The sequence below is a fragment of the Oenanthe melanoleuca genome, chromosome 3 (genome assembly GCF_029582105.1).
Source record: "Oenanthe melanoleuca isolate GR-GAL-2019-014 chromosome 3, OMel1.0, whole genome shotgun sequence".
Lineage (NCBI taxonomy): Eukaryota > Metazoa > Chordata > Aves > Passeriformes > Muscicapidae > Oenanthe > Oenanthe melanoleuca.
The window spans coordinates 73,890,583-73,916,280 of record NC_079336.1 but is presented as its reverse complement, the minus strand read 5'-3'; the positions used below and the strand labels follow the sequence as shown (position 1 = coordinate 73,916,280).

The 25,698-nt window shown below is 39.8% G+C and overlaps 1 protein-coding gene across 2 annotated transcripts; it reads right to left on the bottom strand.

Annotated features, from left to right (window-relative positions):
* Positions 1–1,965: 1,965 nt before the first annotated feature.
* LOC130251374 (plasminogen-like) lies at positions 1,966–17,534 on the bottom strand. Of its 2 annotated transcripts, XM_056487941.1 has the most exons (12): positions 17,420–17,534; positions 14,475–14,610; positions 13,732–13,838; positions 12,606–12,720; positions 10,626–10,789; positions 9,948–10,077; positions 9,702–9,820; positions 8,091–8,253; positions 7,130–7,260; positions 6,148–6,307; positions 4,479–4,669; positions 1,966–2,255 (listed from the first exon to the last, which is right to left on the bottom strand). In XM_056487941.1, the coding sequence occupies exons 1-12, from the start codon at positions 17,466–17,468 to the stop codon at positions 2,251–2,253; spliced, it is 1,470 nt and encodes a 489-aa protein (XP_056343916.1). In that variant the 5' UTR covers positions 17,469–17,534; the 3' UTR covers positions 1,966–2,250. The 2 variants fall into 2 exon arrangements, with proteins under 2 accessions (XP_056343916.1, XP_056343917.1); XM_056487942.1 differs by lacking the exons at positions 13,732–13,838; positions 17,420–17,534 and having other exon boundaries at positions 14,475–14,559.
* Positions 17,535–25,698: the final 8,164 nt, after the last annotated feature.

The following is a 25,698-nucleotide window of genomic DNA, read 5'->3' as shown; positions in this document are numbered from 1 at the left end:
GGTGCCATGTGAGGCTTGACTGGTCACTGACCAATTTGGGGTAGTCAAAGATTCCATGCAGAGTAGCATTTTAGGTGTGCATAGCCATGATCCAAGCCATTTTCATTCCGACAGCACAAAGGAATTCTTTAGCATGTGGTTGATTTGTCATTATTGATTTCATAATCATTATGTGACCTTGGACACTCACACTCAGCCCTGCCCTTTTGTTAAGGAATTAGCATGTCAAACTGCAGAGCTGAAGGTGATAATTCCACACCCAGAAACAAAATTAATTAAGTTACAAGGTCAGAGATTTTCTGAATATTTTACTGGGGAAATGAAATGAAGCTTTCTGAAGAGAAAACACTTGGTAAAGGACTCTAGTCTTAACCATACTGTTTCATACTGTTGCACGAAAAGTTGTTAGAGGGGGGAAACAGATCCCTCTCCCTGCTCCAACATGTGATAAAAGTACTGGGAGTGAGTGGGAAGTGGTGGGCTTCCAAGCAGTGCCCAAGAAGCTGATACCCAGTCAGCCTTCTCCCTAATTCTTGTTATTTATTCCAAAATAAAGATCAGGCTCTAGACAAAGGGACCCTGGGAACCACCCTCAGCTGACAAGTTCAGTATCAAAAATAGTTGTGTAAATTGTCTAATATTAGATAATGTTAAACTTCACACAAGGAAAGTGTTGCCTCCAAGAACACACTGGGAATCATAGATGATCTGCTTGGCTCCTTGGGTGCTGAAAGATTGCTGCATCCCTCAGAACCTGATTGTCCTGTGGTTTTTGGAGTCAAGAGGTGCTGGGGGGAATGACTTCATAAAGGGATATGAACTATATTTCTACATAGCAGCTGCCCCTTCCAGGAGTTTCAGCAAGCTTTCTCCTTCTTTCCTTTCTTCTCTACCTACTAGATAGGAGCAGGAGAGGAAAGGTCCCAGGGCAGTGGTTCTGGTGTATTGTCCTGAGACGTGTCAGAGGCTGGGTAAGATGAGTGTCTCAGACCAGTGCTGGGGTGGTTGAGGGTGGGTCAGGCCTTGCTTCTGGTGAGACAGTGCCCCACCCCAGAACCCCCAGCCTGGCTGAGCTGTCAATCAATCAATCAATCAATCAATCAATCAATCAATCACTGTGCTAACCCAGCTCCTGATTCTTTCCAGCTGTAGACAAGAAAGGATTAAAATAAAAATATAAGCTGGAGACTCACTGAAGGGTTTGCTTAATTGAAAAGGCTTATGATCTGCAGTCATGAAAATGGTATGCTGAGGAGGTTGGAATGAATGTTATTTTATCTTTGACTCTCACCTCTGAAGCAATCCAGACCACTTTAGTTAGTTGAATTGTAATGTATGTTGTTTCCCATAATGTCCACTGACCTTTTCTTTCTTCATGAATACAGGTTCTGGGAATTTCCCTGAACCCTGCTTGGTGGGAGGAATAAGGGTGGTGATCTGGGACATGTGTATTTTTTTGGGTCATAGGGATACCTGGACATGTAAGATAGTGGAGTCCAAAAGGCAAGGCGGCCTAAATTGAATTTGCCAAGCTTTTTATGGAACTCAGTTAACAAGTCCAACAAGTATCCCAAAGAGTTGTGTAACATAAGGTCTCACAGGTTTAAAGGTTTCTAGGTGAAATGGGCTAAGGAAATGCTAAGTACTCAATTAATGCTAAGCAGTGCTATGATAAGTGGTTTTATGTTGAATATGGTGTCATATTTAATCCTTTTGCTAAATTCCCTTTATTTTCTATGTTTTTTGCTTTTGTGTGATTTTTCACCTCTTGAGAGTATCTGGTTGGGATTTCTCTTGGTGCCAACTAGTGTAAAGGAACCTTCAATTTAATTCCTGGATTTAAGTATTTGGGGTGTAACAGGGGTGAAGTAGGACCCTTACAGCTGCTGTCACATGCAGCCATGGCTGACTCATCCAGGTACAACAGGGTTAGTCTGGCAGACAGTAGCAATTGGTCAGCTTGGCTCTTGCTTTGCAATAGCTACTTACACTCAGCCAGTAGTGGTATTTATTTAGGATTCCTACGAATTATTACATAGTTTTAAAAATCAGTCATGAAACCATACTTGGATTGCTGTTTCTGACACAGGGACTGCTTTCCAGCAAAATTAGCCCACATCCAGATTCAGTGGGAAGCCACTGCATTCTTGATCCAAGAAAGAAAACCAGGAATTTGGGCAAATCCAGGCCCAAGAGGCAACTCCATGTTGAACAGATCTGTCCTCTTGGCAGACTAGAGGTCTTCCAACGTCAGCCTAGGGAGGAAAAGAGAGTATAAAGTAACTTCTCTAGTAATGGGGACACTAGGCATGTAAAATGCAAAATAAATACTGGCAGGAATAATATTGTAGCTCCAAAGGCTTTAAAATGTGACTGACACAAGGACTGTGGAGAGAGAAAGTGTTTTATTATACTTTATTATACTTATACAATAAAAAAATTGAGGGAGGAGGGTGGGGAAGGTGGGAGAACCCCTTGTCTATAAGCATCCAAGCCGTGCTCTTGGTCTGAAGATCCACCAGTCATGGATGTGAGTACATCCCCAGATTACTGTGAGGTCAGTTGCACAGACAAAGATGGAAGTTTCCTAAATTTCATCATCCCTGATCTACTTGATCTGGACAAGAATAATTCAACTGTTTTAATGCTGTTCCTTAAAATGCAGGCATAGCAGGATATGAATATCTATGCCTGATGATTTTTGACTCTATCAATGTTCGCACTGCCCACAGTCTCTAAGTCCAGGCAGTATGTTATAGGCTTTGCTTCAGGTCAGTGGGTATTCACAACATTGGTCTAATATGAATAAGACATTACCTTACACAATTTTCCAGCTATTCTGGTTGACTGTGTGAGTTAAGAAAAAATGTTATGTATAGTTCAAGTCTTAGGCTTCATACAGAAAAGTTGAGCTTGTGAAACTATTTCTGAGCCCTGAAAGTCCAAATTATATGCATTTGCCTGCTTGGAATCAAAGTTAGATTTTTCTTGCCCCACAGTTATCTGTGCTTCTCAAAGTAAATTCACCACAAAATTAATGATTTTTTAACACTTCCATTCACAAATTCAGGGTGATGATATATTTGTATCAAGGAACTTCAGGCTAAACATTTTCTGTAACATATTGCAGATATCTGGAAAGGCTGCAGGCTTTTTGCTAAATTGGTATCAGTAGGCCCTTTCATGGGAGAAGCATATTTCAGCAGCCCATTAGACTGAAAGAGCAACTTTTGTTTCCAAGGACATTACTACAGGTACTTTTTTTCTGCTGCATGTAAGAAGAGCACAAAACTCAATTTAGGAATGTGTCTTTTGTTCAACCCTGCCACCTTCCTTTGCAAAATAAGTAACTCATGCAAAGATCCACTATACTTTAAGAAATGTCATACCACTTGGACCAATGTGGACTGTTAATTAAGGAAGTAGCAAAACAGGACAGAGCTGAACCTAATTTATCTGACTTTGCAAAATAAAGCTGCCTGTGAACAATACAAGCTAATACAAGCTAACAATACACCCTCCTGAAAGCATAAAGCACAACACAAGTAAAATCCTTATAATAATAAGTCGCATTTTCAATAGCATGCAGCTAGAGAAAGACTAGAAATGCCTGTTTTCCTCTTGTTCAACTGAAAGAGAAGGACATCCTTCAGAATGCACTGTAAAATGACATAGGCTACAGGACATATACTAACTAAAGAGCACTTGCTGCAAAATGGAGCAGTACAGATCTAAAAGCTGCAGGAAGGATGTAACTGTTAAATTGCAGGCCTAATCAGTGTCCTGGTTTTGGCTTAAAGTTAAATTAGAATTAAATAGAAAATTAGAGTTAATTTTCTTCTTAATAGCTGGTACAGTGCCGTGTTTTAGGTTTAATATCAGAATAACAATTCTAACACACTGATATTTTGGTTGTTGTTGCTAAGTACTGCTTACTCTAACTCAAGGACTTTTCAGTTTGCCCTTCTCTGCCAGTGAGGAGGTGCACAAGAAGCTGGGCATAAGCACAGCCAGGACAGCTGACCTGGCCTGGCCACAGGAATATTCCATCCCATAGAACAATATGCTTATTACATGCACTAGCTGGAGCCACTAATTGCTGCACCAGGACCGGCTGGGCATTGGTCAGCAATTGTATTGAGCATCGCTTTTGTTCCTTGGGTTTTATCCCTCTCTCATTGCAATTTTATTATGTTATTATGTTATTATGTAGTGTTTTCATTACAATTATTATTATTATTACCATCATTATTATTACTATAGTTATTGTACATAATTTAGTTTTGATTATTAAACCATTCTTATCTCATGAGTTTTACTTTTTTAAAGTTCTCCTCCCCACCAAAGAAGGGAAGGGGGAATGAGTAGCAGCTGCATGGTACTTAGTTTCTGGATGTGGTTAAACCATGACACTCAAGAATAATTTTGATAGGTTGCTATTTCCTTTACAGGAGGTTATGTTTATAACCAGCTGTTACCAGATGTGGTGGGTGTACTCTGGCCAAGGTTTTGTTCCATCATTCCAGGGGAGGCATTCGGTGCAGGCTCTTGTGTATGATCATCACACCTCTTGAGATTGCAGTACTCCCATATCGTGTTGGGGTCAGTGGTGAAACACCACGGGCTGCTGTCACCATCTGGGTTTCTGCAATAGTTGTCTCTCAAATCCCTGCAGAAATAAAGTCAATAGTTGTGCTGTATGAGACTGAAAGTATCCATAGGAATATCTTGACAAAAATATGTACTATATACATCTGCTAGGTACAAAAAGATAGATTTATTGTTGGTTTTACTTATGTCCAGATATCCCAATACCAGCAAACACATCTGTGGTTGTGATGCTAGCGAAGAGTTGTATTTCACATATGCATTGGAGTCTTGAATGTATTTATGCATAAGGAAGCAATTCAACTACTGCTTAATACTCTGGCTGTAATATAACAATGTACATTTCAATTGCCCCATATGGCAACTATTTTAATTTACAAGTAGGTGTGTGTAAGCATACACAATTGTGAGAATGTGTGAATTAGTAATAAATATGTAGGAAGATTCACACTATTGGGGGGAACTTAGGCTTTTCAATTTTTTTTTTAAATGTCAAAAGGTTCCTTCTCATATTCAGAAGAATGGTAAACAAATGCTTGTGCATTTGACCCGCTCTTAAACCCCTGAAACCCCATTTTTAATGACTTCAATGAGACCACTTCCATGTCTGTGCTTGCTGGGGCATGGGGGAGTAGAATTTCTCTTTTCAATAATGTGCAGAGTTGCAGTTTCCCCATCTAAAATCACAGCACAATCTCAGAATAAAAAAGAACTGAAATACTTTTTCTCTGAATATGACAGAACACATGAATTCCACATTTTACAGCTTGATTTTAATTTTTAAAGATATTTTTGAAAGTAACATCCTCTCTGAGGATGTTTCAGTTATAACTGAAATATAACTGAAAATTTTGAATTATTTTGGATGGCAACATAAAAAGGGCAAAACATTAGAAAAATGTCAACCTTCTAGCTTATAACCCACTAAGCATGATGGATTTCCTCACAATTGCTCCTGTAATTGTAATTTTGTTGCTCTCCTGCCTTTACTAAAAACTGGCACGTTAGTGATTTTGATTAGCTTGTCACTGGTCCAGTCATTCGTGGTCCAGTTTTGTTAATCTGAAGAAGATAAATCAAGGGGAAATGTCAGTATGCAATTTTGGGTGCCCAATTCCAGCTGCAAAGAGCACTTAGTTGGTATTTCTAAGCATGACATATCTGACTGCGTGTTTTGTATCATCAATGCTGTGTCCTCCCCAGATGAAATCATTAAAAAGGCCACAACAAAAAGTCTCAAATTTATAAAAACCCCACATATTTCAGTAGATGCCTTGTCTCAGGATGCAAGTCTCCTGGTGTTGGCTGTAGAAGATCAGATGTAAGAGTAAGGGACACAGCTGTATTTTGCTCAGAATTTAGATAACAAGAAAACACAATTCTTACAAATGAGACTGACAGAAAACATTTCTGTATTTTAGAAAAGTTGTCTTTTATCAATATATTCCCTAGCAGTGTTTTAAAGCATAGCTGTGCAAAGACAATACACTCAGCAGTAGTTATTGCCAGAGAAAGCGAGAAACGGTGAGGTAAACGTACGCGTCCGGGAATCTGTCCGGGGTTTTTATGTGCGTGTGTGGGAACATGGAGCTCCAGGCCTGGCACTTCCTTCCCGATACAGTGACAGAAGTTGTGCCACGGTAACTCTGGCCTTTGCCTCGGTAGCACTCCTCTGTTAAGGGAACTTGTACAGGCACATCTGCAGCAAACAACAGAAACTGGTCTTGGCATTGAAATTTTAATGTTCCTACTGACCAGGCGCAAGAAAGTCTCAAACACACAGGATGACAAAAATGAATGACTTGTTTATGCAGACAGTATCCAGCAAAGTCATCATACCTGCAGCAGAAGGGCATTTCCAAAGATACTGAGAAAACTTTCAGTTTTAACATCTTATGTTAGAGGTTTTTCAGTGCAGAGTTCACCAGTTAGTTTCATTTTGGCATAAGTAACCATGTCAGAATTAAAGATAAGACAGTTCAGAAAATCCTCAAAGATTAGATACTAGTGATTTGCCCATGATATTTCTCAAACAGACATTATGTTAAATTTCAATCTTCTATTACCCTTTTGATTGTGCAAAGACTTCCTTGTTAATTTTGTGCTTAAATGAATGAATGTTTCAATGTGCTATTTAATTACCTTGAAAGCTCTTGTCCTCTCATTTGGCTAACTTCAAAAGTAGGAGTTAATTTTATTTAGCAATTTTTCATCTATTTAAATATTTTCATTTTTCAATGAACTTGCTATAATTAGCCTACCTTTGGGAATAAAAGAATATAAAAACATAAATATCTTTGATCCTGTAATTCTTCTATTGAGTCAGCTTCTGATTTGCATCTTTCACTGTATTTCCCTAACAACTGAAAGTTTAATATTTGGCAGATTTTGCAACGTGCCAGGCAAACATTAAGGGTGACAAAGTGACTGAAAAAAAAAGATTTAATACATTTACAATATGAAACAATAAATCTTTTACTGTTTTAAAGTCCTTTTCTCAAGTACAGTCCACTATTCCTACCAGCAATCTCTTCTTCTGTCCTGTCACAGGGAGGAATTGTGCAATATTCCCATCTAATGCTGCTGTTCGTGGTGTAGCACCAAGGCTTCTTCTCTCCATCAGGGTTTCTACAGTAGTTTTCCTCTAAACCCCTTGAAACAGGAAACACGAACACTGGCTTTAAACCACTCATAGAAATACCAAAGCGTTGTGTGCTTGACCATTAACAACTACTGCACACAGAATTCAACTCAGTGGTGTATTTATTATTTTTGGAGGTTGATTGATTCATGCACCACTCCTTTGGGGCTAATCAATGACCTTTGACTTCACAGTCTAAATGCTGAAGAGATATAGGAAGAACTTTTCCAATGCTTACATTTTCTGCTCTTGTTGAGGTCAAGATGCAGCAGTAAGAGCTGACTTCTAAACAGAAGGCACTGATATCCCTGAGATTATAGTAAGAACAAGGCAAGACTGAATTTGACAGAAGTGTGTACATAGGAGCACGGGTGCATGCTGCTCTCTGCCCTATGAGAGTGGACAGGGAAAATCTACAAGATCAAACTACAGAGGTCAGTCCCAGCTATTCCTGCACATCATTAATGCTCTGCAAACCCAGTTCCTCTGACCTTGGAACATAAGGATGTATTGGAGTATGTAATCCTTGGAGCATCACTCTTCAGAAGAATAGTGCATTGAATATGTGCCAAAACACAGCCAAGAGATTTTTAGCATAAAGGTAGTGAACTACTTATAGCTTTGCTGTGGGATGTGGAGGAGACAAGTGAGAAAAATACATGAGAATAAACAGGGAGGCAGAAAAAAATTAAATGCAAGACCTGAAAAGAAGCACTGACAAACATCAAGAATTACAACTTAACAACATAAATGAGGAAAACCTGTCCTTCTCTTGCAATTGCTTCTGGATTAATAGGAAATAACTGTTTGGTATTTGTTGGAATGATGAGGCTCAGCATACTTGCAGGGGTATCTATCAGGAATCCAGCCATGCTTGTGAGGAAACTGTGTGTTCCAGTGTTGACAGGCCTTTCCTGATTCGGTGATGGCTATCCTTCCTCGATAGTCTTCACCTTTCCCTGAAAGACACTGGGAGCCTAGGCCAGAGACTGGTGGGGGTGTATCTGTAACAGAAAAAGAAAAAAAAAGAAAAGGAGAGGGCAGGGGAGGGGAGAAAAATGCTGGTAAGTAGTGCTTTCAAAAATATATAAATGCCTTTGTTTCTGCGATATTGAAGATGCTTTTTTTTAAATTTTTCTTTCAGCAGAGGTTACACTGGTTAAAAGCCATGTCAAAATCAAAGAGGGCCTCCAGACTGCCAGATGGATGTCCTGTGTCTGCCCTTTTACAGCAGCCAGTAAATAACTCCGCTGGGTTGAGCCAGACTCTGTGCCTACTGTCCCCTGAGAGCAGAAGCAGGAAAGGCAGTAAGTAGTCTTGTACAGTCTTGTAAACCCAAGTGAGATGGAGTACAGTAATATAATGCACAGGTAGCGTGGGAGGGCAAAACGGACCAGGAAGAAATTGTGAGAGAAAGCAGAGAAGCCTTTGGAGCTGAGCCTCTGGAGTCAGTGAATTGGGGAATAGGGACAGAAGGAATAGTGAAAAAGAGAAAGAAAGTGAAATGGTCTGCCATATGGGGAACAGCAAAGAAAATAAGAGCAATGCTCAGAGGCATAGAGCCTGCAAAGGGCAAATGGAAAATGAATTTACAGCACATACCTATAATATACAGAATTTCCCAAGGACATGAGTATGACCCTAAAAGGCTGGTATGTTCCTTAAACTTTAAGTTCTAAGCATAGGATGGAAATGCTATGGTAACTGTCACAATTTATCATACGAAAGTCAATAGCAGTTATTCTGATATCTGTAATTAAGCATGCTGAAGAGAGCTACATCTAGCAAACATGCTCCACTGTTTAGAGCACTGGCAAGTGCAGATATATAAGAAAGCAATCTCTAGAGAGGAAGAGCACACTTATAAATTTTCTTTCTCAAAGTGCAATCCACTTCTACAATTGAAAATGTTGCCTCTTAATTCAGCGCCTTGGAAATACCAGATTTAGTGTGCTCACCTTAATGGGTTAAGCTAGCTTGCTGATAAGTCAAGTTTTTATCTCAAGGCCTGAACTTGTTTCTCAGGATTCATCCCTTGCTAAGCAAAAGGCAGTGCTGGCTGTACAGATCAGACCCAGGTAAAATATCACAGTATGGCTACATGGTACTTTAGATGATTTCCATGAGTTAGCAGATCAGCAGTAAACTACCACTTGATTCAACTTTAATGCCTTGCCTCCCAGGTAAGTTGAAAAGCAAAGTGGTTAAAGGCAAACACTGTTTTCCCATAACATCTTTGGCTGTAGCACATTTTGTGGCACCTTCATGCTCACTAACCATACATGATTTTACATAATAGAAGTCTAATGAGTGATTATGCTTATTGATGTGCACTTTCCCTGCTTCACAGAGATACCTCTAGGTTGCTCAGAGCTGTGGTTTCTTGTCTTTCCCCTCCCTGCATAATTTTAATGAGCTACCCTCTAGAGTGATCTCAGGAAATGAGACTCACTGCAACGAGGAATGTTGCAGTATTCCCAGCGTTTTTTTGGGTTGGTAGTGAAGCACCAGGGCCGAAGTTCGCCATCAGGATTGCGGCAATAATTCATCTTCAGATCCTTGTCTGGATAGCTGTACATTGAAAATAAAGGAGAAACTTGTGAGTCAGCAACAGCCATGTGTGGCAGTGAGGCTGTCTGCAGGCAGGATCCCCCAGGCTCTGTGGGAATGAGTTCAGTGGTGAGTTTCAGGTGCTCACTGTTTCAGGATAAATCCATGCATATGAGGCTCTTGCACGTCCCAGCGCTGGCACTCAAGTCCAGACTCTGTTCTCGAAACTTCTCCATGGTAATCTTCACCATTACACTGCATGCACTCCCCTGTGGGTCCTAGGCAGAAGGAAAACAAAGCAAGGAATGCACCAGCCTATTCAGGGAAGATTATGCTGAAAGGACAAGTGGGGTTCACTCCAGCTAACAGTAAAAGGAATTCAGAAAACTGTGCATTACAGCCTGGTCAAATTAAAAATGTTTCAGGAATAGATTTGTCCTGTATCTGTATGTACTATTAGCAATGGGAGTTCAGTGTGTTACACAGCACTTGTGTCAGTCTTTACTCTTGTTACAATTAAATAATAAATTACTGGTGTAAGAGCAATATAGTCCTTATCCAGGTAATTGCAGTTTTCTGCCAGTAAAATCAAAAGTAACAAGACATATGAAGATAAAGCAAACGATATGAGCAAATGATTAAAAAATTTTAGTTCTTCCATATTTACAAAATAACTTCGATAACTCAAGCCAATTAGGAAAACAACCTCTCTGTTGAGAACTTCCTAAATTCTGATTTGAAAAAAATCTGTAGAAATAAAGCACAAAAAAAGTAGCAGGAATAATATTACCTACTTGAACTTCCCTTCTTTGAAAAGTAAATATACCTTCTCCACTGTGAGCGACCTGGTCCTCACACTCTGGGATGGCACAGTAATCAAATCTCGTAGCAGGATCTGTTGTGTAACACCAGGGTCCACTTTCATCTGCATCAGGGTTTCTGCAGTAATTTTCTTCCAACCCTGCATTGGGGTATTTTTCAGGTGTATAACTGTGAAAGTATTAAAATTCTATTTTAATGCTAGTATTTTAGTGGCGCAGAGGGGAAATGTCCAGCTTGCTCAGCTAGCTGTGAATTTCACTCATTCACAGTAAAAATGAGAGAAACAGGTTTCCCACTGTAAGCCATAAATGAAAAGTGAAAAATCCTTCCTAACTGCAATTATTAGTAGCTTTCTCCCTAGCCCCAGTTGCCGGAAGAAGTAAGCTAACAGCCTGTAAAGACGATGTCAGTCTCAAAGGACAATTGTTGTCCTTAATACCTGCATCCAGTTGATCTAACCAGCTCATTCAGCCTGTGGCTCTGTCATGTGTTTGTCTTAGTGGAGCTACCTTATAAGTTGTGTATTTCTAGACTATTCACCAAACACTACTAGGTCTCACATAGATCTGAAGCAAGTGATGCTAGGCTTCTTCCTACAGTAATCTTCCCAGAGAAGACTAAATTACTTTTAAATTCTCTGAACAATACATCTGAATGTATTTAATTAGAATAACAACAACATATTTTTTTAAAATAAAACTTCAGCATAGATCAGAGGAAACAGGACCTCTGCTTCCTCACTCGCTTCAGTGAGCCCAATGGCTGCCAGCCCTGAGAAGACTCTACCTAGCCAAATCCATTTGGCCCTTGGATACTTTTAATTTAATTTATTTTTTCTTTTCTTTTCTTTTCTTTTCTTTTCTTTTCTTTTCTTTTCTTTTCTTTTCTTTTCTTTTCTTTTCTTTTCTTTTCTTTTCTTTTCTTTTCTTTTCTTTTCTTTTCTTTTCTTTCCTTTCCTTTCCTTTCCTTTCCTTTCCTTTCCTTTCCTTTCCTTTCCTTTCCTTTCCTTTCCTTTCCTTTCCTTTCCTTTCCTTTCCTTTCCTTTCCTTTCCTTTCCTTTCCTTTCCTTTCCTTTCCTTTCCTTTCCTTTCCTTTCCTTTCCTTTCCTTTCCTTTCCTTTCCTTTCCTTTCCTTTCCTTTCCTTTCCTTTCCTTTCCTTTCCTTTCCTTTCCTTTCCTTTCCTTTCCTTTCCTTTCCTTTCCTTTCCTTTCCTTTCCTTTCCTTTCCTTTCCTTTCCTTTCCTTTCCTTTCCTTTCCTTTCCTTTCCTTTCCTTTCCTTTCCTTTCCTTTCCTTTCCTTTCCTTTCCTTTCCTTTCCTTTCCTTTCCTTTCCTTTCCTTTCCTTTCCTTTCCTTTCCTTTCCTTTCCTTTCCTTTCCTTTCCTTTCCTTTCCTTTCCTTTCCTTTCCTTTCCTTTCCTTTCCTTTCCTTTCCTTTCCTTTCCTTTCCTTTCCTTTCCTTTTCCTTTTCCTTTTCCTTTTCCTTTTCCTTTTCCTTTTCCTTTTCCTTTTCTTTTCCTCTTCTTTTTCTCTTCTTTTTCTCTTCTTTTCTTTTTTTTCTTTTTTTTTTTTTTCTTTTTCTTTTTCTTTTTCTTTTTTTTTTTTTTAACTATCTGTATTGCAGGTAGGGGGGCCCTAGAGTTGGACAGATACCACTTCATACACAGGAGAGTAATTATGACCCCACTTGTTACCATTAACAAAAATCTTCACTGTGTTGAGAGAAGAAACATTTAATCTGCTTTAGACACCTCACATTTAGAACACAACTTCTCTAGCTGACAATGTGTCCTTTCCTTATCCAGATCATTGCAGTTCTCTGCTAGTAGAGTAAAAAGTAACAAGACAGATGAAGATAAAGCTGTTTTTAAAAATCACCTGACAACACGATTTGATAACTTGCACTATAAATCTGTGTATATATATATATATGAAGAAACTTGGAAAAGGTTCAAAACAACAAAAAGAAATGTAAATAGAGACATACTTTGGTTTGTGGGGTATTTTTTCTGCCCACTTCTGGCATGGAATACCCCTCTGAGTCTTGGCTTCTGTTCCTCTGTAGTCTGTCCCAATGCCTCTTTTACACTGCATAAGGTAAACTGAAATGGAATCAAATTTCTTAATTCAGTGGTGTTAAATAATTCATTTCCTGGTACTGAGAATCTGCAGATATAACTGAAGCTCATCTGTACATGATGAACCATGTTTTACCTATGCTTTGAACCTCTTGTGCCTGCAAACATTCTATAATGTATTTTAAAAGAAATTAGTTACAGTTATTAGGCCTCTAAAAAGAAAAAATTCTGAAGCATTGTTATAAAGCTATAAAATCTAATCAAGAGAACAGCTATATCAAGTTTTTCATATGCAAAAAATGCATGCTTATATTATCATAATATTGGGATAAACCAGAATGTTTTTCACCAGCAGCTGGAGATTCTTGAAAAGGCATTGTTCATAGGCACATTTGCAGTGTGGGTGTCATCCTTAAAGCTATCCCTTTAAGCCAGGAAATACTTAGTTATCAAAATACACTTGTCACATAAGTGGCCCCCAAACCTTTGATTCATCTTAGCCTCAGGCTCTCCCAGGTATTTTTCTAGCAGAGAATGCAAATCATGTTGATGGTGCTTTTATTGGCAACATGGACTGAAAATTCTCCAGTTATTGAGGGCAGTGATCTTGATTTCCCCTTCCTTTTCCCCTTTCTTGTTTGCAAAAGAAGAATCTTCCCAAACCAATCTGCTAGGTAAATATGGGCTCCTCCTAAATAATTTTAGCCTGTCTAAATAACAAAGCTGGACACATCTGACACCTGGGGAGAGGAGGTCTATATATAACTATATAACTAGGTCTGGCAGGAAGACAACAAGTAACTTCCCAGTTCAAATGGCACATGGGGACGACCATGGAATGTGATCTTATCCTTGATATTTGATCCTTCTTGAACAGCATTTTTAATAATGTGGCTTCTTTCTGTTTGGCCCCCAAATTCTCTATTTGTTTTCTGCCCTGTACAGGAATTTGCTCTTCCACTGCAGCAGAGAACAGAAGGATGCCATTAGAATAGGCTTGATGAGTAAATATGTAACATCTTACTGTACACATACTTATCTTCTCATAAAGAACTGTGTCCGTGCTGCTGAATGCCACTGTCATTTTAGCATTTTCAGCCAGTGTTAAACACTGTAGCTTTTTCCTGGTGAATAGGAAAGCCCTGTTGAAATTGAGAAGGAAGCAATATTGACATAGGAAGCAATATTTTAAATTCAATTCAAACAATTAAACTCATTATTATTTTTCTATAAATTATTGGTTTGCTTGCACTGTCATATATTCATTCTTAGCTTTCAGATACTGCACTCAGTGTTTTAGACACTAAGAGGTTAGCGTTATCTACTACTCTCAAGTGGCTCACTTATTCAGGATATATGACTACATGAATAAATTATTGTGTGGGGAACTAGAAACTGCATTGGCAAAACATTATCAACAGCATACTAGCTGCTCAGGTCAGTGTCTGTCCCTACAATGAATTAGAAACCTTGCACTCTTGTGAAACAAAGCAGCATCCAGCTAAAGAGGTTCAAGCAGTTCTTCATGTAATGTTGGATAAGAACAGGAACTGGAACATTTACTATAAAATGAGTAGTATGTTGTAAATGCACTCTTTACTTGATCTTGTGGTAATTTATGGGTGGAGATAAGTACAAGCTAAAGGCACAGACATGGGAGACACTGCTGTCAGCAGAGCTGCAGCTGAATGGGGATGTTGGTTCTGAGTAAAGGTGGGAATGCATCATTGATATGCAGACACCCACAATGGCACAGTTCAAGATTCATCAGAGATTACCTGCAGGTAAAATTTCTTTCAGCTTCACATTTGCCTGCACATTCTTTTTCATTATTTGTCTTGTAAAACTCTTTGTTTCGAGTAAATATCCAAACACCATCTGTTCTTAAATAGGAATCCAGTATATCTGCTTTCACTAGAATGGAAGGAAAGGAATCAGACATTACAAATGAGAATTCTGCAGTTAAGAAGATCTCTGGGTTTCAGCCCCATTTTCCATGTGGCTCGGACAGGTGAAGATGCAATTTATTTCATATAATTCTGTGTAGAAGATGATAAACTCTGGGGTAATTTCTGTGTCCTGACAGAATCACAGCTGAATGACTGCAACATGTCATGGGAAAAAAAGAAGAAGAAGAAAAATGTAGAACCAGTTCTGACTAGAGTTATGCATGAGTTTGAATCTAAAAGCAAAGAATGTGAAACAAGAGTGAGGAGGATCAGAGAGAGAGACTAAGCAGTGTCAACACCAACCAGAGAAAGATGAAGGGAACTGATACCCATATCAAGGTTTTGAAGAAGCATGAATTAGGTGGATGGGAGATTATGACTATCATGTGGATTGTGCAATCCCTACAGCTTCATTGATCTCTGCCTTGTTGTTTGTCCCAAGATGTCCTGCCCTAGAGCAAGAAACCTCAATCACAAAGTTACTGTATAGCCTTTTACAATGCCCACCATTGCTTTATTGTAATGGGTTGAGCAGACTTAGTAATGAAATTGTCAGGCTACATCTCTGTTGCAACAAATTAACCCAAGATTTTAAATTAGTAAATCAGCTAGTATTATTAGGTGTGAAAGCTACATATGCATAAGATTTTTATTATGTACCTGCTAAAACATCTAACACACCTCTAAAATACTGTTGCTCACAATCTAATCACCATCTAATTGATTTTTTTCTTTTTATGTCTATAAAGAGTCTATGTTTCTGTTTCCTAATTTCCACAAGAGTTTATTTCCATCTCCAGCATCAGGTTACAATGGTTTAATTATGTCACTTTTTCAGTATAGATTATTATTGACAGATGCAGGAAGTTCATAATTATGTACAATGTGCTCACAGGTAACGTGTGAATCTTTCATTTATGCACGCATATTGGGGCTGAATTCACTGCAACATCACTCCAGTGTTACTAATTCCCATGATGTATGGGCCATTCATCACCTGCCTCCATATGACACAGATTCACACAAAATAAGAGATATTTGGGCCACTAAAGAAAGTAATTGTCTGAGGGCATTTTCAGTGTCTCTTTGCAGAGTTAGCTCAATGCTATAAAAAAAATGCATGTCTTAAAAAATCCCTGACACTGAGGCTTCTCATATCTAGTCCTACTATTACAGCAGGACTATGCAGAGCACCAAGACCCTAGCCTACTAATTTCTCCTGATGGATTCAGTAAACAAGTTCTTACTTTCCTGAATCTTTTCCTAAGTTAACTGAGGCCACTGTTCCAGGGGACTAGAAAAAGAAAATACTCATGTACAAACTTTATTTACTCATCTTAAAACTCTGTGTTTCTTCAAAGAGCTCTACTTTAAATGCAATTCCTTTTCAGTGACTACAAGAAAGAAAAATTATTACAGAATTAAGAATGAATACATGAGAATTTGGATGACATACATAAGCTAAAAGGCAACATATGTTGGCAGAAACTTAGATAATAGAAAAGTAAAGGTGATGCTGGTTGCCTGAAAAAAACTGCAAAGTGTAAACTTAAGAAAAGAATATAAGAGATTTGAAATGCATCAGGGAATATATTAGTCTGACTAAAATCTGTATAAACCCAGATATTGCACAGGATAATTGAACAGAATATTCAAATATATGTGAACAAAATAATTTCTTCATTTCCATAAGCATCTTTCCAGATTTGACCAGTACTAACCCAGAAAACATAAAAATTGGCTTTAAGGCAGTTGTGGACCATCACTTTTGAGCAAGTCAGCTAGAGCTGATAACAATGAACAAATAAAACCCCCCACTTCCTCCGTTGTCTTTTGTAACCTGCTGTATGTACAATCATACAACGATGTCCCTGGTATTCTGACCTTAAGTGTCTGAGCTATTAAAAACTCAAGAAAACTGTACTGATATGTATTTATCAGTACTTTTAAAAAGTCATTTAAGTGCCATGCAATTATATATAATTTCAAAGTACAAGAGAGTATGGTATCTGATTGAAATCTGGTTGAAATATGTGCTACACATGGAATATTTATTTACAGATTTTGTAAATAAGCTAGAAATCCATATATTACTATCAGTGGAACACCTATCTCCTTTCAGAGTTGTAAGAAAGCATTCTGGACATATTCCTGGTAAAGGTGATCTAGGTTACTGGGGAGTAAATTTCTACCTACTGCCCTCAGGAAAACAAGGGAGAACATTTTATTGTAAGTGTTTGACAATAGAAAATGTGAAATTGATGGAATATTAAGGAGCCTGTTAATTTTTCATTTTGTTTTAAATGTTCCGTTTTGAAGCTTTAAAACTCCTATCATAAAGGATGAAAATCAGTATCACTGTGCTTAACAGTGCTTGGCAGTAAACACAGCTTTACCTTTAGCATTTGATACAAAGCCTGCTGAAATTAGAGAAAATTTCTCACTGACTGCTATGGGTTTTGTACAAGTCTTTGACAGGCTGCTTCCCAAGGGTGCCCCGTCTCTGGACATGGGAAATGTTTGCCTGGGGCCATTAGTTGTCCATGCAGACACCAAGGTTCCTGCTCTTCTGGTGCTGCTGATGAACTCAGTCCTGGGGCAGCCAGAGCACTCGATTTACTCAACAGCTGCTCTTTCTGACCAGCAAGGCCCAAATCCATCATTGTCCAGGAAACCAGTGACACCTTGACTTAGGGACCTCCCTTCACCACATGAAGCATGCTAGTGTTTAGCCCCAGTCTCATCTAGGCAAGCAGAAGGCAAAGGAGTCTTACCTGAGCTGAGCAAGAAAAGAAAGAGAAAGGCAGCTTTGCTAATCCCCATTTTGGCCCAGCTGACGGGCGCTGGAAGTTGTGTATGTTGGTGCACAAAGTTTTATTGACTCACACTGGAGTAAGGCAGCATCAAACAAACAAGGCAAGAGGATTAAGTTAATCATTCTCCCATGCTGTCCTCCCCTTGCCATGGTGTGGCTATCAAAACAACCTTGAATTGGATGGCTCAATAATTTCTGCTGGATACTGGGTAATGTGAAGGCATTTTGTGGGACATGTTTTTGGTTTTTTTTTCCTCAGGTTGCTTGGCATCACTTTGTAAAGGTAAAGATGAGGATCACAATGGTGGAAAGTATGGGAATAAGACACATTCCACACACATAATTCTATATAGTCCTGAGTATTCAACTTTAGGTCCCAGTAGTGTTTCCAGTCAGAGACTTGGACTACTTTAGATTGGAACTGCTGCTGATTTATGCTACTGTGTAAGTCAGCTCCCCAGAACAGACCCTGATAATGCTAACTCTGTATCAGAATTGTTTTTAGCAGCCTCCAATGCCCTTTTTGGAGGAAAGAAAATCACTTCCCTCAGCTTTTTTCCATTTCAGCTTTAGTTTTTGTTGTTCATGACTTAGGAGGCATCATTCACTTTGGTTCAGTGTATGATGTGCTTTGACCTCCAGGCAAATCTGCTGATATCTCAAGTCTGCCCGTACCTCAGGGTGCATGCAAGGTGCCCCATGCATTTCTGCAACATCTGTCACATCTGCCCATGCAGCTCAGCTAAGGCAGGCCAGGCATTCCCAGCCATAGTGCCTTCAGGAGTTTCTACTGGTTTGCCTGGCCAGTTAGGGTAGCCTTTAGCCAGGATTAGGAGGGCAGAGGAGAGCAACAACTGGGAGGAAGGTGTGAGTCCTGCAGTCCTGCACATTCCCCTCTGTGCTGGCAGTCACTTGGAATAAAGGCAGTGGTCAAAAGGCATATACCTCCAGGACACAGCTGAAATACACCCTGGGCTGCTGACTGGGGAAGTGGCCCTTTTGTGGGCTTTTTACCTCAGCTTTGTCACACTGCAGAGGGCTCTTAGTGGGTAGCCAATGTGTAACCTGTAGTGAGAATAGGCAGGAGTGACCTTAGTAGGAAAACAAGTCTTTGGTTGTAACTGTTTTGTTTGAGCATATCATTCAACCTGCATCATATCTGGCAGAAGGTTATTCCTACCAGGAATCAGTGTAGAAAATCAGTGGTTGAACAGAGAAAAGAAGTCAAAATTTCCATGTAGACACTCATGGTGGAAGCAATCACCACTCGTTTCTGCTTGGCCAGCCAGCAGTTCTGTACACTCCAACCAGCATGTCAGCACAGGTATAGATGAATCCTGGGGACACATGGCTGTGTAAGAGCCAGGCTGTCCTCATGGAAGCCAGGAGCAACTCACAGAGACATTATGGGGACATGAATGGAAGAAAGCAGGACTAGAGGATCTGTTGGGGGAGGTGGGTAGAAGGGCATGCAGGACCTGAAGATTTGCCAGTTTAATGCAGCAGAGAAATGGGGTCACCAAGAGATCCAGTGGGACATGATGAGTAGGGATATGAACTATGGGGAGACAAGCCTTACTTTTTCTGTCATTGATAGCACTTCCTGCTCTGTTCTCAGATAGCAAATGCCTTAGACTACAGATGTATAAGTCTGAAACCACTCTAGGTCTTTTAGCAAAATACATGAAAACTTTTCTCTTGGATTTAATTCAAATCTTAGAACAATCAAAAGCAGAGAGATTTTTATTTTTTATTTGTTCTAATAGCAACAAATAAAAATCACATCTTTGCTGATGAAAAGGATGCTGTAATCCCACTTTACGTTGTGTGAGATTTTCTGGAGAGCATGCTGTGCTGACAATGTCCAGAAGGGTGCAGCAGGCGATAGCTTTTGGAAAAGTGACATTCAATCCCCAGCATGAAAAAAAGTGTCAGACCACACTCAGCGTAGGTCGTCAGGTGATGTTTGTCAACAAGCTAGCTCACGTTGTAGCTCAAGCTTATAAGGAAATGTTTTGTATGCAAATATGCTTTTCTTTCACAGTTTCTGCATTTTTTCCTACCTTAATACAACAGGTTTCAAGATTGTTTGAACTTATTGAAATAGGTTTAAAAACTTTATTTTCTCAATGCAGTACTCCACGTAGGAAAGACAGCATGCAAATGTGAAATACAAATTAAAATCAGAATGAGAAAAAGTGAGAGGAAAAAAGCCAAATGTAATATTATCATTGTAAGGTACTGTAAAACGTAATAAAGGTTATGATGCAGTGAAAAATAGAGTCACCGCTTTGGAGCAGAAAAATTAGTATGGATTTAATCAAGATTAGGAAAATTATAAGGAGAAGAAATTACTTGGTTGAAAAGAAAAAGAAATATTGATAAAACAAATAAGTGAGAGTAAGTTCAAAATAATGTTCTTAAAATTAATTTGGAAAAACAGAGATAAAGAGCTGAACAGTAATGAAAACGTACAAAAAAATTGAATGTCCTGTATCAAATTATAAAATGTTTTCATTAGGCTTTCAGCTTGGAGAAAGTTAGATTAGTACATGCTTGCTCATTCTATACTTTTGCTAGAGAACATGCAGCTCTGCTGCACTGGCTCAGAGTGTGTTTTTTAAGGATTGAGCAGAGAACCTGTTATTTAATCACAGTGCTACCTCCAGCTGCTAATTCAGACAATTCTGTCAGTGGAATCAGAGGGCTGTTAGACAGGCCTTGTGTAAGTTTTAATCACCCTGTACTCAGCTCTGGTGAGGTCACACCTCAGGTCCTGTGTCCATCTCTGGGCCCCTCAGTACAGGGACATTGAGGTGCTGGAACAAGTCCACAGAAGGGCAGTAGAGATGGTGAAGGGTATGGGACACAAATCCTGTGAGAAGTAACTGAGGGAGCTGGGGGTGTTTAGTTGGGAGAAAAGGAGGCTCAGGGAAGACCTGAGATTTTGCCTGGGGAGGTTTTTGGATCTTCAAGACTAGAAACTTCAGAGACAGGTTCAATAAACATCTGGCAGACATTTTAGAGCTGTACATGTTCTTACACCATGATGGTTGAACTCGGTAATCCTTTCCTTTGCCTTTATCTTTTTGTTCTGTGAATTAGATTTGTGACACCTAAACAATTCCTCAACACAGCTCAATAGAGCAATTCTCCATAAGCCATTACCAATAATGCCTCTTTCTCTGTAGAATGGCTTTTGCACCTTCTGTCTTCCTTCTCCACTTATATACTCTCAGCTTACAGACATGAAGAGAAGGGATGCATTTCCAGAACTCCAGACCCATTCACTTAAATTTGGGCTTGAGGAACCTTGTGGGTCCCTTCAACTCAGAATATTCTGTGATTCTTGAATACTCATGTTCCCACAGCACAGTGCCCATGACTTGCTTTGGTTATATCTGCATGTCCTGCTCAGCTGGCAGTCTGCAGTTCTGTGCTGTGGGTCACCTCTTAGAGCCCTCTGGGAAAAGTACAGCACACTGAATCCTTGCCCCAGGAAGACTGACTGATCAGAATAACTCCCTTCAAAGCAAGAAAAATCTTTTCCAAATCACTCTGGGAACACACAGAAATGTTCTTTCTCAAGACATCTCCAGGATGAGCCTAGAAGCAATGATCATTTTATTCAAGTGACTGCTTCCTCTGCCCTAGGGGCACACCAAGCACAGTTGGTTTGCCCCTGCTTTTCACAACACAATTGTAACTTCTGGAGTTGCCTCACCTTGACAGCTCTGCTGTTTTCAGCTTGGGTGCCCCCCAGCTATGATGAGAAATGCAAGTCAGGCTTGTTTAGGCCAGATCCCTGGCTTCTGCAAGTTCTGCAGCTGATGAGGGCGACTTTGTGTCCTGCTGGCATCCACCAAACTGGGCTCTGGCTCCCACCCAGCAGCTGCTTTCCTGCCTTGGGCTCTCATACACCCACCTTCTCAGCACCAGCACCACAGGCATTACCAGCATACTCTCAGCTCTGCTGAAAGCTCTTGGAACAGCTGGATAATGAATTATCAGATAATAAAATGCTTTAGGAAAACATCTTGACCAAAATGACCTTGCTAAATAAGAGACTGATATTCACTTTAGTTTATGACCCTAACATATTGGTATATAAATGAGACCCACCCAAAGGATTAAGTATTTTCATGCAGTGTACTTAGAGGAATGATGACCTTCTCCATAGTCATAAACAGCTGGTTGTCCAGGCCTAACTCCTTCCAAAACTGAATATTGCTATAGCTTTTTACCTTTGAGGAAGGTTTGAGGTGCAAGCCTAGAGCTCATTTCCTCCTGCAATTGTTTGTTCCCATATATTCTTCCCCTGCATGTGGATACCAACACCTGAATCTTTAATTAGAAATATAGCGCAGATACCCAAGTTTGTGCCCTTTCCTGTACCAATTGAAGTAGAAATAAGCCCCCAGAAGCCACCTAATCAGTCTTCCTTCCCTTAAACAGAATCAACTCTATGATATCCTTCCTGACTGCCAGGTTAACAAGAACTCTAGGTTAAAAACCTCCCAGGATACCCTTCTCAGGAAGCAGCTAAGAGCTGTCCTTACTGTTAAAGGCTTTCCTATGTCTAACCTAAAGGGTTTGGCTTAGTATAGTTCTTTCATATCTTACAATATGTAGGAAATTAGGAAGGCATCAAATAGCAGAATTGCAAAAAAAATAACCTAGAATAGTAGAAGCTTCATAGTCTCTACTAGTTCCTCTGCATAGATGGGTTTGGTTTACATAATACAGCAAATAGAATGAAGTGTTTTCTTGAATGCATTCAGACAACTGGATGCAATACTAAGTTTGGAGTATATTCAGAACAAGTAAAACACACATAAATTATACACATAGTATTCATATAAATTATGAATATTAATTCCATATTAATGATAAATATCAGCATTGCTAAACATATGATGGTAGTGCCTCAAAGAGCTGTTTGGTAACAAGTATCTGAGCTGACATTATTGTGATGACTGCTCAGAGTGTCTCATAGCCCTCTACAGAGCCACAGTCTTATGGCCACTCCTGTGGCCTGAGGCTCTTCACTTGTGCTCCAGTTGTACCAGCCATACTGCTTCTTATCCCAGCAAAGTTTTCACACAAGCAATGCAAGAATGGCTGCCAGGCTGCATCCCTGGTGTTTACTGTGTTTTTCTTGTCTATCCTTGTCCTACAAGTGGTCCTCAAGCATCTTCATTGTAGCTGCAGACAAAGCCAGAGACCTGCTGGTGCTCCAACATGTTAGATGATAAATCCCCTCTTGGCAGATGGTAAACCTTGGGATAAGGGCTCACTTCCAGAAATTTAGGTCATACAAAAGCCTGTCCCAGGATGACTTTACACAAGCAGGTCTCCTACCCCTGCTGTGAACCATGTTCAGACAAGGAGTGTGGCAGCTCCTGCAGAGCACCAAGGTCTCTGTGCAGCCAGTGCAGGTGGGCTTGGCTTTGTGGGGCCCATGGCTGGTCAGGGCTGCGGGGAAATGGAGACCAGCCCTGCTGCAGAACCGTGTGTCAGGCAGGGGCTGACAAGGTGTCCTGGACCATGGGGGAGCCCTGTGCGCCTGGGCAGGGAGAGCCAGGGCTCGTGGTGCCTGACAGGGCAGCTGCAGGACAGGGAACTGAGGAAACAGGAGCTTATTTCTCTCCATCTTGCACCCATGCCATTACTCAATCATCCCTGTCCTCTGCACTTCTCCCTTGATCTGCCATTCAGCTCTGAGGGAAAGAGTCCAAGGTCAGAGGCATTTCTGTAGAGAAAAACCTGCAAATGCCATTTCATTCAGTGGAGAAACTGAAAGTTCAGAACACTGACTGCTTCTTCTCTTTACTTGCACAAATGCATCACCAACAAGGACCTTTTTCCCTGATTTTTTCTGTGCTTACATCTACTGTGACTTTTCCTGAATGGTGCTGGGCAGGGAGCTGGACTGGCACAGGGAAAACTGGCGCAATCACCTCTTACAGCCCTCGGGAAGAACTTACTTTGTGGAGACATTTCACTGAGCAAAGAGATAAAAATCTGCTATGACATCTATTAGTACATGTTTTATTTGGTTTCAAGTAAATGTCAAAACTGACCATAAGAGCAAAACAAGCTACAATGATGGACAATATTTTACATGCATATTGTACAGGCTGTATAGCTCTACCTTCACCTTGCTTCTTTCGTATTTTTCAGGAGTATAACACAGTTTATTTTTCTGTCCTAAACTAAGCTTCCCTGTGAGGGAAATCTTGATCCTTCTCATCTGAGAACACTTCCCACCCAAATCTCTCCTTTCTCCCTGACAGACGTGGTAGTGATCAGCTGCATATGCTGTCACAGGTCGGTTTTCAGTGACTGAGATTCACAAAATAAATACCAAATAAGTGCAATGGCAACATACATTTAATTTTAATGAACTGCCAGCAGTCAACTGAGTGCAGAGGTAGGAGCTAATGTTGTGTGGCAAAATGAAACAATATACTGTTTGTCTAACTGTAACTAAGAGTGAAGGGATGCCCAACATCTTCAGCTTCTGCTCTCCATCAAACCTGAAACTTAGCTTGTGTTGTTGGTAACTAGACTTTCTAGAAAAAAAATAATAGTCTTTTTCCTGTAAAGGATACAGTTTCAGGAAATCACAAGAGCTGAAACTACTTCACCTTTAAAACCACTCTAGAATACATGCTTTTGGATATAGTTCCTTTTAACAACAGTCTTATTTTCCTTGGAAACAACTTTATGTGACATTAAATTCCTGCAGCAGAAGCTACTGCCCTTTATATTAGGACATGCTGGCCAATCCATGCTGTAATGGGCTATTTTTACACTCTTCCCTTTTCTGATGTAAGGCCATGCCACGTTCTTCCCTGATGAGTTAGCAAACAGCTTCTTAGCACCATGATCCTCTGCCCTCTGTGCAGCTGTTGCCCAGGATCTCCTATTGCTTCTTCTCTGCTTCTGTAGTTTCAGACTGTCAGGTTATGTGATTTGTTTCTTAAGACACTGTGCTTTTTTCACAGCAGAGACTGAAAAAATACAGTATTTGGCTCTGTTGCTTCTTAGCTAGAGACACTAGGAGGATGTATTTGTGTAAAAAAGTGTCTAAATTGTCTGCCTGTTGTGAGAGGGAAGAGAGACATACCTGCCTAAAGATAGGACAGGTCTAGAAATTGTCCCTTTGGACAGTTATAGAAAATGTTTTCCTTTCCTCTTCCCCTGCAATCAAACCTCCATGTGTGAGAACACATCCAGTGACAGAGTGCTCAGTAAATGATAAAGAAAGCAGTGCAACCCCTCAACCACTGTAAAACTTGCAGATTTAGGGACTTGCAAATGCCTTTTTAAGGTTTACCCCGACATTTGCAAATTTAATGCATACTTAGGTCCCTGGGAAAGAGGCCTTGATGTTCAGAGACATTGTGCAAATGTGATTTCTATTCTGCAGCCGGGCTTCACATTAACAAGGCAAAACAAGCCCACTTGATCTGGCGAACTAGAAATGAATTTAACTGTCCATCTTGGGAATCCTTCTAGAAAGTATATTAGCTTTAATCACCCTTTCCTCAGGGAGATTAACTGGTTTTTTGTGTTTGAAAAATATCTTTTCTTTCAACAACCTTACCTGCTGCTAGAAGAAAGGAGAAAGAGGGTTGGTACTAAAACAACATCTATAATTTTGTTCCCAGTCAAGAGTATTTGGTATTGCTATGATAGTTTGTCTGGCAAATAGAGTGTGCAGCTGGATCAGAACACTATTTAAAATTCAATAGCTCAGCTGTGTGGCTTGTTCAACAAATTATTCCTCACACTGAGCAAAAGCCAGGCTTTTTCATCCACTTTTATGGTACACACTTTTAGTGGTCAGATTAGCAATTTATCTATGTACATCTTAAGTAAAAAGTCATAGATAAGCTATGACCAGATCTTCTTTATAAAGCTTAGATACCCAACATCAGTAAAAAACATCCCTAAAAGCAGGCTTTAGGAGTAAAGAACATACATAGAAGTGCTGCTTATGCTGGGCTGGGCACAGCTAGCACCTGTATTACTGTGAATTCCATAACTGCATCTACTTTTGGGTATTTTTGTCACCTTAACTGCATGAGAACAATTAAGGTGGAAAAAGTCTGTCTGTTCAGTTATCTTCTGAAGATGTGGGAATCGTTTTGAGGAATGAGAATCCTTTGATTCTCAGGGTTCCACCCCTTGCAAGTAAAGGTGGAAAAGACGTTTATTTGCTTCTTCATG